Source organism: Lathyrus oleraceus, chromosome 5, assembly GCF_024323335.1.
Source record: "Lathyrus oleraceus cultivar Zhongwan6 chromosome 5, CAAS_Psat_ZW6_1.0, whole genome shotgun sequence".
NCBI lineage: Eukaryota > Viridiplantae > Streptophyta > Magnoliopsida > Fabales > Fabaceae > Lathyrus > Lathyrus oleraceus.
In genome coordinates, this window is record NC_066583.1 from 571,734,163 (window position 1) to 571,752,779 (window position 18,617).

General features: G+C 31.3%; 1 protein-coding gene across 1 annotated transcript in view; it reads left to right on the plus strand.

The window, feature by feature from the left end:
* The first annotated feature begins 3,550 nt into the window (after positions 1 to 3,550).
* The window catches only part of LOC127082139 (protein SENSITIVE TO PROTON RHIZOTOXICITY 2-like), a 41,582-nt gene continuing 26,515 nt past the window's right edge, over positions 3,551 to 18,617 (plus strand). The window contains exons 1-6 of the mRNA XM_051022363.1: positions 3,551 to 3,583; positions 3,875 to 3,938; positions 4,002 to 4,166; positions 5,229 to 5,287; positions 8,673 to 8,732; positions 9,443 to 9,512. Of these exons, the coding sequence (XP_050878320.1) occupies positions 3,551 to 3,583; positions 3,875 to 3,938; positions 4,002 to 4,166; positions 5,229 to 5,287; positions 8,673 to 8,732; positions 9,443 to 9,512 (451 nt within the window). The remainder of the gene's footprint in view (positions 3,584 to 3,874; positions 3,939 to 4,001; positions 4,167 to 5,228; positions 5,288 to 8,672; positions 8,733 to 9,442; positions 9,513 to 18,617) is intronic.

The following is an 18,617-nucleotide window of genomic DNA, read 5'->3' on the forward strand; positions in this document are numbered from 1 at the left end:
GGCGACCATTGAGTGCCATTCGATCAATAATGACTTTAGCTTCTTCCGCATTCTTTGACATAAGCGAGCCACCCGCGGTAGCATCCAAAAGTGTCTTGTGAGTTGATTGAAGCCCATTTAGAAAAATATGGATTTGAGTGAGCTCATCAAAACCATGACCCTTGCATTTTCTCAACATTGACTTGAATCTTTCCCAAGCCTCATTTAGAGACTCGTTGCTTCCTTGAGTGAATACGGCAATAGCCGTTTTAGCTTCCATAAATCTGGATTGAGGGAAATATCTTTCTAAGAACTTTTCTTCTAGCAAATTCCAATCCGTCATCACTCTCGATGCTTGATCAAGATACCACTCCTTTGCCTTTCCCACTAAGGAGTGTGGGAACATCCTTTTGAATAACGCCTCTTCACCCGTTTCATCAATTCCCGTAGAACCCGCAATCTCATAGAATTTAATGAGATGGGTATACGGATCTTCATGGTCCATTCCGGTGAATAGATTTGCATAGAGAAGTTGGAGGATTCCGGTCTTCATCTTCGTATTTCTTCCTCCACGGGCAAATTGCGCATTTCTTCGTGGGCTATTAGAGGACATTTCGGTATGATTGTCATCCGCCATGTTTCCTTCACAAGCCTCTACAACCACCTCTTCGATTTGAACAAGTGAGGAAGTAGATGCTTCTTCTCTCCGGTTCCTCTCTTCGGCTAGTTTCCTTCTTCTTCGTGTTTTGCTATTGAGCTTCCGAAGTGTTATTTCAATTTCGGGATCGAATTGAAATTGCTCTTTGGTAGCTTTTCCTCGCATGCACTAGAATCTACAAAACTAACAAACCAAGTGAAACAAAAGAGGGATAGCAATAAAAGTAACAAAACTTAAAACAATGAATTATTGCAATGCTTGTAATATCGAACACCAATCCCCGGCAACGGCGCCAATTTGTTGAAAAGTATATCTTCGGAAAATATTTTTATATCGTATCCACAGAGATTGGTTGTTATTACCGCCGTTCTATAATCCAAATTGTTATAAGTTTGAAAAGTAACAAAGTTGTTTTGTTTGGAAAATTATCTTGTGAGTAAATGTCACTAAAAACAGTAAAATGGTTTTAATCAAATGTAAAATCTTGGCAAGATTGGAGTTCACTATTCTAAATGCTTATGATTCCTTATGATAACTATATAGATTTAAGATTATTGATGATTTTCAAGTATCCTCTCAAAGTCATTTATGTCTAAATGATATTGTGATAATCACTATATTGATCCTTAGACGATCTCTCCACCTAACTATCAATATAACAATCTTTAATGTTTAATACCAAAGAAGAGTAATGAATAAACCTATCTCTACAACTTATTCACTACTTGAAAATCTGTTTTATGCCAAGACTCAAATAATCTCTTTCAACAACTACTCAAATCTGGTTTTTAACTTAGGGCAAAAACAATATTCAATACATCAACAATCTTTATCATATATAGAAGTCAAATGGAATACATAAACAAATGAGAATAGCTACTACCTCCAATCTTGACAAAATGGAGTTTAGCTCCTCATCATCATTGTTACAAAGCAGAATGTTAATGGAAGAAAAACTCTGTTTTTCTCTTTTACAAAAAATTCTCAATGTATCAATGTGTGAATAATAATGAATGTTTTGAATAATGTGTTTTCCTCTCCTAAAAGAGTTGACATTTCCTTAATTGATCATTTCCATCCAAAGCAGAAAAGCTATTCCAAGACAGACACCAAAATGGCAAGACAGCTGGTCATGAAGGACAGCACTTTTGACCCAAAATCAGCTTGCTGAATTCGCAGCCTTTGCGGCACGAAGGAGGTTCGCGGCGCGAACTGAAGCTTTCCCAGCTTCCTTGCTTTGCAAGCTTCATCCAAAATCTTCAAATTTGTGATGTTGCTTTCCAAAAGCTCTTTCATCTAAAAATTCTACAAAACTAACAAATCTGTGAAATAACTATTCAAAACAAAATAAATTAAATCTAATTGCATTTATACAAATTAATAAGAATAAAAGTGTGTAATTACATCAAATTTTGGTAAAAGGGACCAATAAAATGATATAAAAAGTAGTACTAATTGGTCCCTAACAATCACTAAATGGAGAAATTTTTAAATTCCGCTGCGCCTTGGATGGCAATTCTCCTTCACAAAGGAGTCCATATCTCTGAAAAAACAGTTTCTTTATTTTGGAAAATAAGTGCAACAAGGTGTGGAAGCTGAAGTACCCCCCATAGCATGGGGGATAAGACGTCAAGCTAATGACGATAAATGAGTGCCGCTTAGGACGCAACCCAAGGAAAGTAATCGTAATTTTTATTTTTAGTTTCAATTTTATATTAATTTCTGAGTTTTGTTTGCTTTAAGTGGTTTATTTTCTGGTTGTTTACTTTCATCTAGTGATATGATAATTGTAGCTTTAGTGGTTGTGTGAAAAGTAACCAAGCTGAAGGCATGTGTGTCCTCTATGCATGTTAACTTGCCAAAATATTTTTTTTTATACTTCTAAATGATTTGATTGGTTTAATTGAGTTGGACTGAAAGTTTAGCAGGGTTACCACAACTGATTAAGAAGCCACATCGAGCAAGAGGTACTGTGGAGGTTGTCAACTCTACCCAACATGGTGAGAGCAGAAAAAGCCAAACACAATGTACATCATAAGAGAGCATTCAGGTATGTCTTTATCATTCAAAACTTGCGTATGTTCTTTTCTGATTTCGATTGCATGATTACACATATTGAGACACATTTTTTCTACCCCTAAGCCTTTCTAGCCATCCTTTTTATTATTATCCACTGTTAATATCATTTGAGCCTTTACCATTTGTTTGTTTTAAAAAAAAATATAATATTAACCCATGGCCCAATCACTCCCCCGCCTTGTTCAGAGTATTTATGTAAGTTATCAAATCCATGTTCATTCTAAGTTTGGGGTTGTTGTTGGGGTAGAAACCTTTAAGTTTGAGGTTGCTATGCATCGTTAGTACAAATGAGGGCACATGATGATTGAAAAAAACATATAAGAGAAGAAAAAGAAAAGATGAAAATTTGAAAAATCAAATTGAAATGAATAATAAAAAAAATCATCATGACACTTGAAAGAAGGAGAAGTTAGCGGATATTGAAAATAAAGACAAATCCAAAAGTTGAATCCTCGATAGCAGTTAATCCTAAAGGACGAGTGCAAGAAATAATCCCAACATTAATCCATCAGAATGAGCATAGTGAAGATAACGATCGTATTGACTCTGAACCTTAGCCTATTTTTTCAAAATTATTCCACCTTAACCCTAGCCCCGTTACAACCATAAAGACCTCAAAGAATGTATGTATCGTGCACCTTGACATCAAAAGAGAATGTATTCAAGCCTATGGTATGGTATTGCCTACTATGAATTTTAAATGTAAAACACATTAACACCCGAGAGATTTGGTGAGAGTGTGAATTGAGCTGACAGGTGAAGCAATACTTTCAAGTGAAGGTGTGGTCAATCAACCGACCTCGGCAATCCAGCAAAAACCAAAGGTATTAACAAATGAGTGTCATGGAAGATCTTAGAAATATGATGGTACGTGAAAAGTTTTTATTTCATTTGGGAGTGACATGAGTCTTTGTACTTAAAGTTGCTTGAGGACAAGCAACAAGCTAAGTTTAGGGTTGTGATCAGTCACCATTTGTGCTATAGTTATTATCATTTTAACAGGTGAACTAGGCGAGTTATTTGCATTTTTCATATAGTTTAAGTGGTTTTTACACCTTCTTTTACCGTTAGTGTCATTTAATTCTTTCATTGTTTTTCATCAATTTGTTTCCATTTTCCGCATTTTATGCTTGAGTTGTGTGTTTTTATTGTTTTCAGGATCAAATAAATATTCAAGAAGGATTTTGGCTAAAAATTATGAAGAATCACGAAGAATCGGAAAGTATGACCCAAGGAACAGTGGTCTACTACTGCCAGCTGTAGCACCTATTACTGGTCGTTACAGACATAACCCCTAGCTTCAGTTGGCAGAACAGAAACAATGGTTTGGTACAGCCATCTGTAGCACCTGTTACTGGTCGTAGTAGACATTACCCCCCAACTTCAATTGGCAAGACAGAAACCAGTGGCCAGCTACGGCCACCCGTAGCACCTGCTACGGCCGTAGCAGGCAAGTGTGTGATTTTTTGAAACTTTTCTTTTTTAGGCCAGATTTGGAAATTATTGTGGATTAGGCTATTTTTAGACCTGATCTTATTATCCAGAAAAATTTGATTGAATAGGGAAATATGAAAAATATGTATTTCTCTATTTAAGCGAGATTATTATCACATTTGAGGGAACTTCTTCTTGAACGGCAAAAATACAGAGAGAGAGATTGGAGAACACATAAGCTTTGGTGAAAAACGAATTTTCATGAACGGAAGCGATTGAAAATTCAATTTCATCTTAGTACCCGTAGTGTCTAACTTTGTATTTTTTTTTCATTGAAAATTATGAGTAGCTAAATCCCTCAATGATAGGGGGTGTCCCTGATTTGAATGTGTAATGACTTTGATTTTATATTTGCAATAACAATGTTGTTTTTCATAATTAATTTATTCTCTTGATGTTCTTAATGCTTTCTCTTTCAGAATAATTGAGATCGATATATGATTATCAATTAGGTTGAACCGCCATTGGTAATGTTTTCATGAGAATATTATATAGTAGATATCATCTAGGATTAGGGATACCCTATAGAAGTCAATTTGTTCTTGATATTATAAGGCTTAATTTCATCGGTAAATTTCTATGGACATTAGGAGAAAACAACCTTAATAACTGATATTAATTATTTGAAAAACGTTGTTGCAATATTAATTCAGAGTTGTTACAGGAATAAATCACACACCTTCCCTAACATATTACTTATATCTATCAAAATCGTTCACCACATCCATTTACTCAATTTGCAATTATTTTCATAATTTAGCAAAACAATTCTAAACATTAGTTTTTGTTTAATCGAACAACAGTTAGAACTCAATGTCTTTTGTCGACATTCTTACTTTCACTGAACCCGCCTTCGCGGCCTCAATGTCTTTTGTCGACATTCTTACTTTCACTCTCTAAATTTTAACAATTTCAAAACATATAATATTTTCTTTGTATTCATCAATAAAAGATTTAGAAGAATAATCCATAGACTTTTGAATAACAAAAAATAATCCTCTTTAAATCTAACATGTAGAACACTCCAACAATACATACTATGAACTCTTATTAGAGCTGCTTTTGAAATTTTATAAGGTAAATACATTTTTGGTCTTCCTACTTTGAGATTTTTTAACTTTTAATTCCTCAACAATACATACTATGAACTCTTATTAGAGCTGTTTTTGAAATTTCATAAAATAAATGCATTTTTGGTCTTCCTACTTTGATATTTCTTTTGTTCTTAAACTTTATCTCACTTGTAATTTTGATGATCCCCTCCAAATTGTATACGTAAAAATGATGATTGAAATAAAAAAATTATTTATGATGAGTTGACAAAAATGACTATGATTATTTATTATTTAATATTTTTTTTACATAATAAATTAATTTTAATTAAATTATTTTAAATATTAATTTACAATTAAATATTTAAAATTTATTTAATGTTAATTTTAAAATAATTTTGGTATTTGTTTGGATCATTTCTTCAACTCAGAAGTTGAAATCAAATAAAGCTAGTTTATGATATATAAACACTCAAATAAAATTCAAACCAAACAATGTAGGACTTTGAACATACATAATATGATTGTAGGTTCTTGATTCAGGCATGAACATTGATTTTCTTCTTCTGAATCGTATTTTCCAAGCATCAACGTTGCCACCTCCATCACTCAATTAATCATTTCCATAAACAAAAGGAACCTGTCATGTTTGTTTCCAAACAGAATCATATGAAATATGGTTACATGGGTATTCTAAGTGTGGGGAGTGTAAAAAAGCATTGCTTTTTTTCAAGAAATTAAACACGTAGAGCAAGAAATCAGATCTGTTTTGCATGCGACTGTGTTAACTTCTATAGCTTAGACAACGAACGTAGTACCAGGATGTGAGGTACATGGTTACGCTCTTCGGCATGGATTGGAATCATATGTCAAGGTCTCCTCAATTTTTATAGACATGTATTCAAATGCTAGTTTCTTGAACTTGAGAATGTTAATACATGTTTGTTGTTGTTCCTACATTTTTAAAGCTTTGGATATTAATGATTTCTTTAAGTAATATTAATTCAAGCTTTGGATTCAAAATTGTAACATACCTCCATTTTAAATTCTTAGCAGAAAATAATCACTAAATCCTAAGTTGTACTTTCACTTACCAAATCCATACTTAAATTCTCTACCTTCAATACATTATCATAAATTTTTATAAGTTAATATCTTAATTGTTATATCATCATATGATATGCATAAGCAGTGAATTTCAACCTATAAAAAGTCCATCATAAATCATGATAACATCTCTAAGAATTATATAGCATCTAATTAACAAAGGCATAGTTAATACAAAGAAATATTCATGCTTATCTATAGCAGAATACAAAGAAATTTATGTGTGTGTTGCATTGTATTAACAAATACATTTCCATGTGAAGCTTGTAAGTGCATGATGTTTGGAAGGTTGTTAACAAATACAAACAAAACTATAAAACTGAAGACCCTGCACATGAATGAAGACTCAAATCTAATCATCAAATTATATCAATCTCCCTATTTCGATGCACAACTAAAGAGCACGTAAGAAGACATGTCTATATTGTTTGAACACCATTCTCACGGGGAACTATTTGAATAGTTAACAAAATGAACCATTTAAGTCAAACAATTTCTAATTTAATTTAAAATTGATCAATATTTAGTTTTTTTTATAAACTGTTTTAATTATATAGATAATTTTTTTATAAAAAGAAGAAAAAAAAAAATTGAGAGTGAAAAAAATGGAATTTTTTTTTTTATGATTATGAAAAATAAAACAAAAATTATTGAAAATTAAAAGTAAAATTATAAAAAAAAGTATAGTTTTTTTAGAAAAAAATCTGAAAATAAAATATTTTGTATTCCATAAAATAAAAAATAACTTTTTCTGAAAATAAATTTTTTTATTCATAAAAAAATATAATTTAATTTGAAATAAAAAAATTCTGGAAAAATATTTTGTTTTTTGAAAATAAAAATTTCAGAATAAAAAACTTTTTTTAGTGAAATTTTCCCCCCAAATTTTAAAATTTATTATTCTGAAATTTTTTTATATTGAAAAAAAATATAGTTTTTATTATAAAATTTTTAATTTTTCAAAAATAATTTACTCTGGATTTTTTTTTCCAAAACATTAAAATTAAAATGATTTTTTTTTAAATTACTTTTTGCCAAAAAAATTTAAAAAAATTATTCCGTTTTTTTCTTCTTTTTTTCCAGAAAAATAAAAAAATCATTTATTTTCTATAAATAAAAGATTTTTTTAAAATAAATATTTTCAAATATTATAAAAAAAGAATTTTAAATTAATTATTCTTTATGAAATTAAAAAAAATTGATTTTAAAAGAATTCAAATTATAAAATTGACTTGTAATTCAAACTGATTATTAACACCCTTAGGTAGAACTCACAATTCCCATAGGTCATATTGTTAGAACACAAATTTTGCAGCAAATATGTTTTTTGTTGTAGTGTTTCAATGTTGAATGCAAATTTTTTCTTACTTGTATTACTAGAAAGAATGAGAAAATGATGTAAACACTTGTATTTCTAGAAAGAATGAGAAAATGATGTAAACATGGAGGAATGAGAAAATGATGTAAAGAGAGAAAATAGAAGATTGATAGGAGAAGACACCATATGCATAAGTGCACAAATGGATGAGAATACGGTGGAAAGAGAGAAGAATTGTCATGGTGATGAGTCTCACGTTGATTTGTTTACAAATTATATAAGAGTTTAACTTAAGAAAAATTTATCACATACTCCATCAATTATATTCATACCTATACAATAGACTTTTTGGGACCAAAATGCTCTCATATAAATAGGTTATATTTTTGAAAAAATTGGTTTTTACTTCATTTTCGCTTTAAGATTCCGGAACAACATTTTTACCATTGTAAATCGGAACTCATAGAGTAAGTCTTCCGATTCACAAAGAACATATCGAAACTCTTTGTACAAGACTTCGGTTCGCTCCAGATTTGAGACGTTAAACCGGAAGTCTTTTTGAAAGACATCCGATTTTCATATTGTTTACCGGAACTCTTCTTAAAAGACTTCTGATTTTGAAGCAATTAACCGGAAGTCTTATTGAAAGTGTTCCGGTGTTCAACCTTAATTTTTAACACACCGGAATTCTTTATAGAAATGTTCCAAAGCATTTTTTTTTATAATTTTTTTATAGTGGTTCGAAGACGAGGTGTCGACGGTAGGATTCCAGACCGTAGTTTAGGACGGGGCACATCTACATATGCAGTAGAGTCGGCTGACTATCTAGAAGGATCGTACGATACGTCTCTTTTGATAAAGTACGAGCATCATGTTGCTCGACATTTATGGTTTGGTGAGGTAAATAAACGACGTATATTTGAAATTGAATAATATTTGAATATTTTATATTGTGTTTAATAACATGTGTTTTAATTGTTTTCAGGAGAGAGGTCCGAAGAAAGAGTTGAAGATTGCTGGACACAGACTTAAGCTGACATCGAGGGTTTGACTAGCTCTTCCAAAACAGATGGAGAGTTGGGTTTCTAGGTCTGGGTAATCTTCACTTCAGAGAACTAGTTTGACGAAGATAAACACAAACCTGGTATCCGCATTTGTGGAGACATGGCATCTAGAGACATTTTCATTTCACATGTCGTTTGGTGATATGAGCATTACTTTGGATGGCGTCTCTTGTGTGCTTCACTTGCCCATGAAGGGTGTGTTTTGAAGTCCTCAAGATGTCATTGAAGATATTGATGTTGAACTTGCTGTTGACTACTTAGGAGTGTCACAGAGTGAGGCACAAACACATGTTCGTAGTTGCAGGGGTTCTTACTATAAATTGGAGTGGTTATACGATTTATTCATACAACATATAGTTGCTTCTAGTTGGGCATATGCAACTAGAACATATTTGTTGATGTCGGTGGGTTCCATAATTTTTGCCGACAAGATCTTTACGCTTGTCGATGCATGATATCTCTTACTATTTACGGACTTAGATAGATGTTCAAGATACAGTTGGGGAGCAGTTGCATTGGTTATCCTATACAGATACCTTGGAGATGCGTCCATGTTCAGTTACAAGCATCTCAGTGGATATCATACTCTCCTACAAGTATTTAATTTAATTTTGTTTATTATGTGTTAATTAATTTTATAAAGTATGTTAATTTAATTTATTTTGTATATTATATTTTTATATTGTAACAGTACTGGATTCACGAGTACTTTCCAACTGTTGGGAAAAGAGAAGAGAATTGGAAACCAACTGATAATTGTGGTCTTCCTTGAGCGATGAGATGGTCCTATAAGCAAGGAGTCCTGAAGGTGGATGACTTGTGACCTATTTTGGACGAGCTGACACCTGCCGAAGTCATATGGCGTCCATTTGAGGATCATAGAGGATGACGTCAGTTTGATGAGTTATGTTTGTACAGAGGATCATAGAGGATGACATCAGTTTGAAGTGGGGTGACACAGTTGTTCCATACTTGTCTGACAGATGTATACGTCAGTTCAGGTACATGCAATATGTTCTATCCCCACCTCCTGATTGTATGATGGGTAATGATATTGATGTTGATTGGATTGGTTACCATCAGAGCGTTGTTATTGTGATCCGTCCAACAACATTGGCCATCACTCCATCTAATATAGAAGATGGATATCTATAGTGGTATTATTGTGTTTCGCATCCTCGTTTGGTCCCGCCCCCTCGTGATAAACCAAGACAGGTGCTAGTTCCTGTTTATGAAGCAGGGTCATCTGATCCTAATTGGGTTCGTTTTTCTATATTGATTCATCGTTATCTGAGACAAGTTAATGACAAAGAGGAAGATCCGCAGTTTGCTGATTTATTTGAAGCTTTGCATATTTCTCGTTCACATTGATTTATGTATTAACTTTTAGAACTGAATGTATTAAAACTGACATAATATTCATAATATAATATTCATGTTTTGATTACAAATTCATGATAATATAGGCGTAAGTAATTGCCAATGTTGTAGATGTCCTACAAATCCTAACATCCAAGACGTTGTTGTTGGACAATGAAACTTCTTCCAATCTAATGTGACTGGTGGCAACGGAAACCCCTCTTTCATGTTTATCTGATAGAGACATCTTCAAAGTCTATGATGGTTGAGATTGCCTCTGTGAAGATTGAGATGCCTTATCAACATACTCATGATACGAATGGTCCCTATAAACATCATATCATGTTGATTTTTTTCTTTTCTTCTTCACCCCTCATTTGGTTTTTAATTTCTCAGGCGGTGGACACAATGAAGTTATTGTGGAGTATGCAAGTTCATAAACCATACTTTTTAATGCCATTTTCCCAACAACATATAATAACCTAAACCATTTCCATAATTCATCTATTGCACAAGTCATACTCACCTCTGATCCATCATCTACACCTACTTCTAACTCAACTTCCATAATTAGTTTCCTCCAATGAACATGAACAACATCTATTGGTATAAATATACCACCAAGTGTGTATCTTCCTAACTCACAAGCACAAGGTAACCCATAAGATGTTCTAAGATTACAACCACATATTTTCCTGTTAGTTCCAACATAATCAACTCTCAATAACTCTTCAGTAATACGTCTCAAAGCAGCTCGAGATACTGAACCACGAAAATTACCATAAAATGGACTTATGTCAGCGTGCTCAACTTCATAATTTTTTTTTTGAAAAGAAGCTCTAATGTTGCCTAGTTGTAACCTCAAGTTGTTATTCATAGCTTCCCAACATTTGACCATGTCACCTATATTGTGTTCCCAACATCTGCTTTAACTTCCAATGAGCAAATTCAACCCTAAAAATAACATATTGGAAATATTAAAAATATCACATATAAAAAAATACATAGTAAAAAATATAGCACATACCGATTAGTCGTCGTGTTACCCAAATGTAGCACTCGATTAATCCATGTTCCAAAAAATATTTGTCTATGTGGAGTCAACCATGTGTCTTTCACATAATTAATAAATCCACTATAATCAACACATGTCTGCTCAAGTTGATGCAATCTTTGATCATACTCAACCTCATCACTAGGCCAAACAACTTCCATCCATAATGTGTCTATCATCTTTTGCATGTCATTCACCACATATTGATTGCATTTTGTACTAACGTTTTTGTTAATGTGAAATCTACATAGCAAATTAATCGATCAGGGAAACGCAATTTCAATTGCTTTCATCAAAGCAAGATCTCTATCTGTCAAAATCACTTGTGAACACAAATCTTTCTTCACAAACAATTCAATAAGTTTCTCCAATACTCATCCATATACGCAAATGCGACAACAAAAGTCAACTCGGTTGATGTCATGCCAATAATTTCAAACAAAGATTGTTTATATTTGTTTGTCTTATAGGTGATATCCATAACTAACGCAATAGGAAATATATTTAACAACTTAACTGAATCGGGATGGGCCCAAAATATCTCTCTCACGACTTCTGAGTCATTCATTTTTCTACTCCAATACACATAGCCTGCATCCTCAATAAGCTTAAACAAATATTGTATCTCATTTCTATGACCTCTTATCTCTTTTTCTATCATACTCTTATGTTTGTGTATTTGCGTAATCCGAGTGACATTCTCTGGATCTCGGTCTTGCAAGGAAAGCAATATGTGTCTAGGTGGTACATGTCTCATTGTCAAATCAGCGACATGCTGCTTCTCATCCATGGTCAACCTACCAACAAAGGAATGTCATTCTAATCTATCAGATAAACCATGATTATGGACCCTACATTTTACATCAATCTTCCAACTATACTCATCTTTCGCCGAAGTCGACCTGATTTTAAATGGCCATCCATATTTTTTGGACGCACTTTGGGTTCCACTATCAGTATCCTTGTATTTACCACCTTTATCACAACCAAATATTAATTTGTTACTTCTCCCTCTCTTGCATGTTTCAGTATCTGAACGAGTGATAATAACAGTTACTTTATTATGGATTCCAACCTCTTTAATCCTCTGATCACCTTTTCTCGTGTACCAAGTCTTTGAGTGGTTAAAAAAATATCAGAAGTATCTACACATATTTGGAGAAGAATTTACATATCTGCACAATAAAAAAAGTAAAAAATAAATAAATTTAAAATGCAAATCGGAAGTATGCAAGGAAGAGTTCTAGATCATACAAATAATACACCGGAAGTCTTTGGGAAAGACTTCCGGCGTATGTTACTCTGTTAACCGGAACACATGAAAAGTGTTCCGAAATGTTCTTTTTTCAAAACTGAACCAGAACTCTTCCAGTAAGTCTTCCGGAATACGTTATGCAGTAAACCAGATGTCTTTCACGAAGTCTTCCGGTTTGGAAAAGAACATACCATAAGTCTTTTCCAATGAGTTCGAGTACGAGGGTGAATAGTGCAATTTTCGAAAGTCTCAATTGAATGGTTAAAAGTGAAATGGTAAATTGGTTAAAATCAAACAAAGATAAAATTAGTATTTTTAAAAAAATGTATGGGTATTGGTATAACTGGAGGGGTATGAAGTGAATTTTTCTTAACTTAAACATGTAAAAGGTATTATATAAGTGGGCTCTGATAAAAATGAGCCTTTGATAATTGGATATTATATGAAATCGGCTTTTAGGCCCCGAAATGCCTTTCTAAAATTTTAATTAATTAATTTATTAAAAAATATAATTAAAATTATTAATTCTTAATTAACTCAGTACAAAAATATTAAAAACTAAATAATTAATTAATCCAAAAATTAAATTAAATTAAACTTCTAAAAAAATTAAATAAAATTATGAATTAATTAATTAAAAAATATTAAATAATAAATAATAATAGTCATCATTACCAACTCATCAAAAATAAACTTTTTGTCCCAATCATCATTGCCACGTGCGCAAAATTGGAGGGGAACTATCAAAATTCCCAGTGATGTAAAATTCAGAAACCAAAATATTAATTTTTAAAATAAAAGAACTAAAAATTAAAAACCATCAAAATAAGAGGATAAAAATACATTTAAACCTAAACTTTCTTTTAAAAAAAAATCAAATAAATTGTTCACGACGAATTAAAACTTTGCATTTGCATAAATTCCACAAAACCTTGCATTTGAATGCATAATTTCACTAACAACCTTAATTCTGTTGGTAGTTGCTCTCTCTCACTTTGTACGAGGTAGGTCTCTATTAATTTGATTTATTTCTTCTATTAAAAAGAAAAGGTTATAATGTTATATATTTATTATAAATCCATTTTTTATTATAAATCACTTCGTTTTATAATATCAATAACAATGCATTATTAACGTTATTTTTCCTATTTTATCTTTAAATATTTATTATTCTCTCTCTTTTCAATTATGTCAATTTATCTTTTCAATATCATTAATAAATAACAATTTTGTAAAATTATTTATAATTTTTCTTTTTTATATACAATTATTACATTTTTTTAATACGTGTGAAAAATAAAAAATAACTTATAATAAAAAATAGAGGGAGAATATAAAAGTTGATATATCACTTAATTATTTTGGCGTCCAAATTGAGGTTAACTTTGTAATTTCATATTTTTTTAATCTAAATTCATTTATTTTTTATTTTTTATTTAATTAATTAATTATTATTATCCCACTAACTAGCCATTTTTTTAATTAATAGAATATCATAATTAATTATCCCACTCCACTCCAAACCCATGTTTTCAACTATTTAATTAATATTTAATAAAAATTTAAGAAACAATAATAATTATTTAAATAATAATTACTAACTTTTAAAAAATGTTCTTATATATAAAAGTTAAGTCACTTAATTATTTTGACACTAAAATTAAGGTTAATTTTGTAATTTTATATTTTTTCTGAATTCATTTATTTTATTTTTTATTTCACTAGTTAATTATTATTATCCCACTAAGTAACCATTTTTTAATTAATAAAATATCATAATTAATTTTCTCACTCCACTCCAAATTCATGTTTTAAATTATTTGATTAATATTTCATAAAAATTTAATAAAAAATAATAATTACTAACTTTTAAAAAATAATAAGTTATTAAATCACTTAATAATTTTGGCGCCAAAATTGAGGTTATCTTTATAATTTGATATTCTTATCTTAATTAATTTATTTGTTATTATTTATTTCATTAATTTTGTTGTAAATTATCTGCAATATGTTAATACAGCAAAATTATTTATTATTACGTTTTTGTTTATTTTTGTTGTATGGTTTTATTACAAAATGCAATTAAATGTTCTATTGATAGTTTATTTTATATATTTTTTCTTTTTTATATTTCATATTTAATGATTTTAACTATTGATCGAGATGAAAAAAATCAAATATAACAGAAGGCAATTTTACATAAATTTCAATTTTTTTTATTGATTTTGTAACTTGATTTAAGGCTAATTGCATGCACATTCCTTCCTCAGAGCTATATGATAAAAAAATAAATTGTTCAGTTGCTTTATCGAACTTAGAAATTTAATTGTTTTAGGATATAATTTGGATCGGTGCTATAAGATGGAATGGAATGAAGTGAGTTGGTTATTAATAAGATTTCATTATTTGAATTTATATATAATGGATGGAATGGAACATGATGGAATCCATCCCATCCAATTCCATCCAAATCTCTATTTTTTGTTCTATTTAATTTATGGTGTATGTGATAGAATAAAATATTTTGTTCTAAAAATTTAAATAAATAATATATATAAAATATTTTAAACATTTAATATATGATAATTATAATAATTTATTTTCTTAATAATAATAATTGAAAAAGAGGAGGTTATATTTTAAACCAGCACACTGAAGTTTTTCCTTAATTTTTTTATTTATTTAAGTAATTGAAAGCATGGAGGATGGAGGTTGGCATTCTTTTTTTTAAACTTTTTATTTAATTAAGTAGTTGAAAATGTGGTGGGGTGTGGCTTTTTTTTTATTAATATCATTTTAAGTCATTTTAAATTGGTTAAAAAATTAATCATAACGATGACACCTATTTTTTTTAGGAGATATTCGTCATGAGTGATCAATTTTATGTTTAAATTAAATTTTTGTGTTATTCTTACTTTGCTTAAAGAAACGGATGAAAAAAGAAATAAATGCAAATAATTCATCTCCTCCATTTCCCCTTTTTTTCTCTATCAACCATTTAGTTGCATTTATTTGTTATACCCACATGCCATTTTAAAATAATTTTAATTTTTTTTTATTATGTTGAAAATATATTATTATTTTATAAAATATAAACTATTAAATTATTATTAATTATTAAATAAAAATAAACTCAATAAAAATTAATATAAATATATTTAATATTTTTCTAGATCAATATTTATTGATAATAATTTTATAAAACTTACCCAAGAACTCTAGTAAAAAATAAAAGGTGAAATGAATAGTAGTTGGAGGAAAGAAAGGCCGCATGAGTTTTGACTCTTTTTTGTGGGTCTGGATGAGCTTATGTCATGCCACCATGATGTCTATTTTCATGTATATTTTTCTTTTCAAGCAATAAACATGACGCATTTTTTTGTAAGATTCTACATCTGAATGTGTCAAACCATGCGCTTATATTCAATATATAGGCGAAGAGGAAATACAAAATAACAAAACCACGCGCCTATACTTAATATATAGATGCCAACAAAAATAAAATAATTATCAAAATCATATTGTAATTTTATATTAGTAACATTTTTTATGATATATATTTCGATGTGAATCAGAAGATCGATGATCGATTGGGATGTACAGGAATATAGCTGAAATATTAACTCTCAAACCTTTAAGTAAGTGATGTCAAAGATGTGTAACTTTGCGATTTTAAAAAAAGACACGTAATTTTGCAAAAGTGAATGAATGAATGTTTGTTTATGGTGTGTGATGAAAGCTTATATTCAACAAGTGATTAAAACCCTTCCTGCTCGGTCTGGCATGAGGTGTGAGAGGTCGTCTGATTATATCTGAAGGATGGTGATGTGCAAGTAGGTCGAATATGGTGTGCGGCCTTCTGCCGATGGTTCACTTATTTGTATTTTGTCAAGAGGATTTCTTGATTCAACCACTTAATTAGGTAAGCCTTGTTGAGCTACTGGGTCAACCCATAACATTTTCCTCATAACTCCTTGATTTCATTCATGAAGTTAGGATTGTGAGGCATAATGAGGTTGACCCTTTTGAGTGTCATCATGGGTTGTTTGAGGGCTACGAAGCATATATACTCTATGGTTGGAGATGTGGAGAGTAGGGGGTAGTTGACCTCGAGAACACGCGCATTAAATGCATGTCTCATAGCCGAAATGTTTTAAATTTATAACTCTCCATGTGACCCTAGATTTCGAGACATCTTTTTAAATTACCCGAGTCTCGTGGGGATTGAGGCCAAATTGGGGTAGTTGGTGGTGATAATGCATCTTTTTTAACTTCGATTATCGATCGTGGAGTCGCCTGTAGCCAATATATAAAGGCTAAGAAGGGGAATATGATCTCCTTTTAATCCTCTTGCTCGTGAGGTCTTAAGGATTTTTCGTGTTCTCTCTACTACATTAGATTTCACGCTTTATTGACTATTCCCCATATTTTTTCTTTCTCTTCTCTAATGACTCTTTGGACGCTCACGTGACTCAACTCTTCTTGTACCAGAAGTTACGATTAACGGAGGTAACAATTTTGACTCCTTTTTTTTACTGAGTTTACTTGTCAATCGTCAAGGTTCTTGGTGATTGTCACAGGAAACTCGAAAGATGGTATTGATGCCAAAGATGGAGAGGATAAGCTACAAGTTTGGATTTGAAGTGAACAGCTGATTCAGAGTGCAGAAGGGTCGAATAATTCGTTTTAGTTCCAGACTTCAGAAAATAATTAGTTTTTGACCGATTTTTAGGTTTTTCGACCCGATTAGGATTAAAACCTGAATTCCTTGTTTCCTTTAACCTAAGTCAGTCGTTGCTACTGTGAATCATTGTGTTTTACTATTTACGAAAATTAGATTTATACGGATTCATGGATAACTAATTCCAAAGACTAATTATGTTGATTACAGATGATGACACTGAAATTCACCGTATTTTCAACTCCGATTTCACATGCATTTTAGTTGTTTTATTGTTATTTTGTTGTGTTATTACTATGGTTTTCTTTGTTTTCAGGTTTTTACTTTAATCGGAGCCCCGATCGAGAAAAGGAGTGAAAAAGAGCTAAAAACCTTAAAATTCAGCATTTTGTACTTGTGGCTTCCACCATGGCTGGCACCATAGACCCTGCCATGACGTGTCCCAGCTCAACTTCCCTCAACGGCCACGTTCCCCACTACTTCCACTAAGGCGCCTCAGATTGGCCTTGCGGCGGGCGCCATGGCCTTGTGGCGGGCGCCACAAGAGGAAACGTTTTCCCTCCCATTTTCAAGTTGAAGGGCATCCTTGTCATTTCCATCTTTTTACTTGCTTATAAATAGAAACTCGAAATCACTTGTTTAGGATCCAAACTTAGAACAGAGTCAAACTCAGAGCAACTTTGTTTCACTTAGGTATATATTCAGTATTTTAAAGTGGTAATCGCTTCGCATTGGGGTGTTACCATAATTGTGTAATCGAGTCTGTAATCGAGTTTGAAGCACTTTGGAAGGAAGTTAATCATGCGCCATTTTCATTTCCACTTTGCAATTTACTCAATCCTTCGATTGGAGCAGGTTTTTATTACTTTGCCTTTACTTTATTTATTTCTCGCACTCGCTTTACTTTATTTATTTTCCGCACTCGCTTTACTTTATTTATTTCCCGCACTCGCTTTACTTTATTTATTTCCCTCACTCGCTTTACTTTATTTATTTCCCGCATTCGCTTTACTTTATTTATTTCCCGCACTCGCTTTACTTTTGTTTATTTTCCGCACTCGCACTACTTTTGTTTATTTCCCGCACTCGCACTACTTTTATTTAAATTAATGCACTTTTACTTTACCATGTCTAACTAAATCTATAAGGTTAGAATGTGAGGATCGTAATTGAACTGATAATCCGTACAATTGTTCGTAGAAACACTTAAGGGCTATTTTAACTTTCAACTTAAGTTTTCCCGCACTTCAATTTCCGTTGGGTAAGATCGAAAGTCGTCCAACGTCTATTTAAACTTAATTGTTTTTAACTATTTCAAAAACAGCGAAAGCGCTTTGTTTAGTTCATTAGGAGTCTTAATTTAAGAAGAAAAGAGATTTTAAAACTATTTTCGGACGCGTTTATAAGTTTAGAGTCTGGTTCGTGAGAACCTCTTTTGGTTAAGAAATCCAGGTTAAAATACTTTTCAACTTAGTCAAGATACTATATTTCTTAAAAATAGGTTTACTACTCTAACG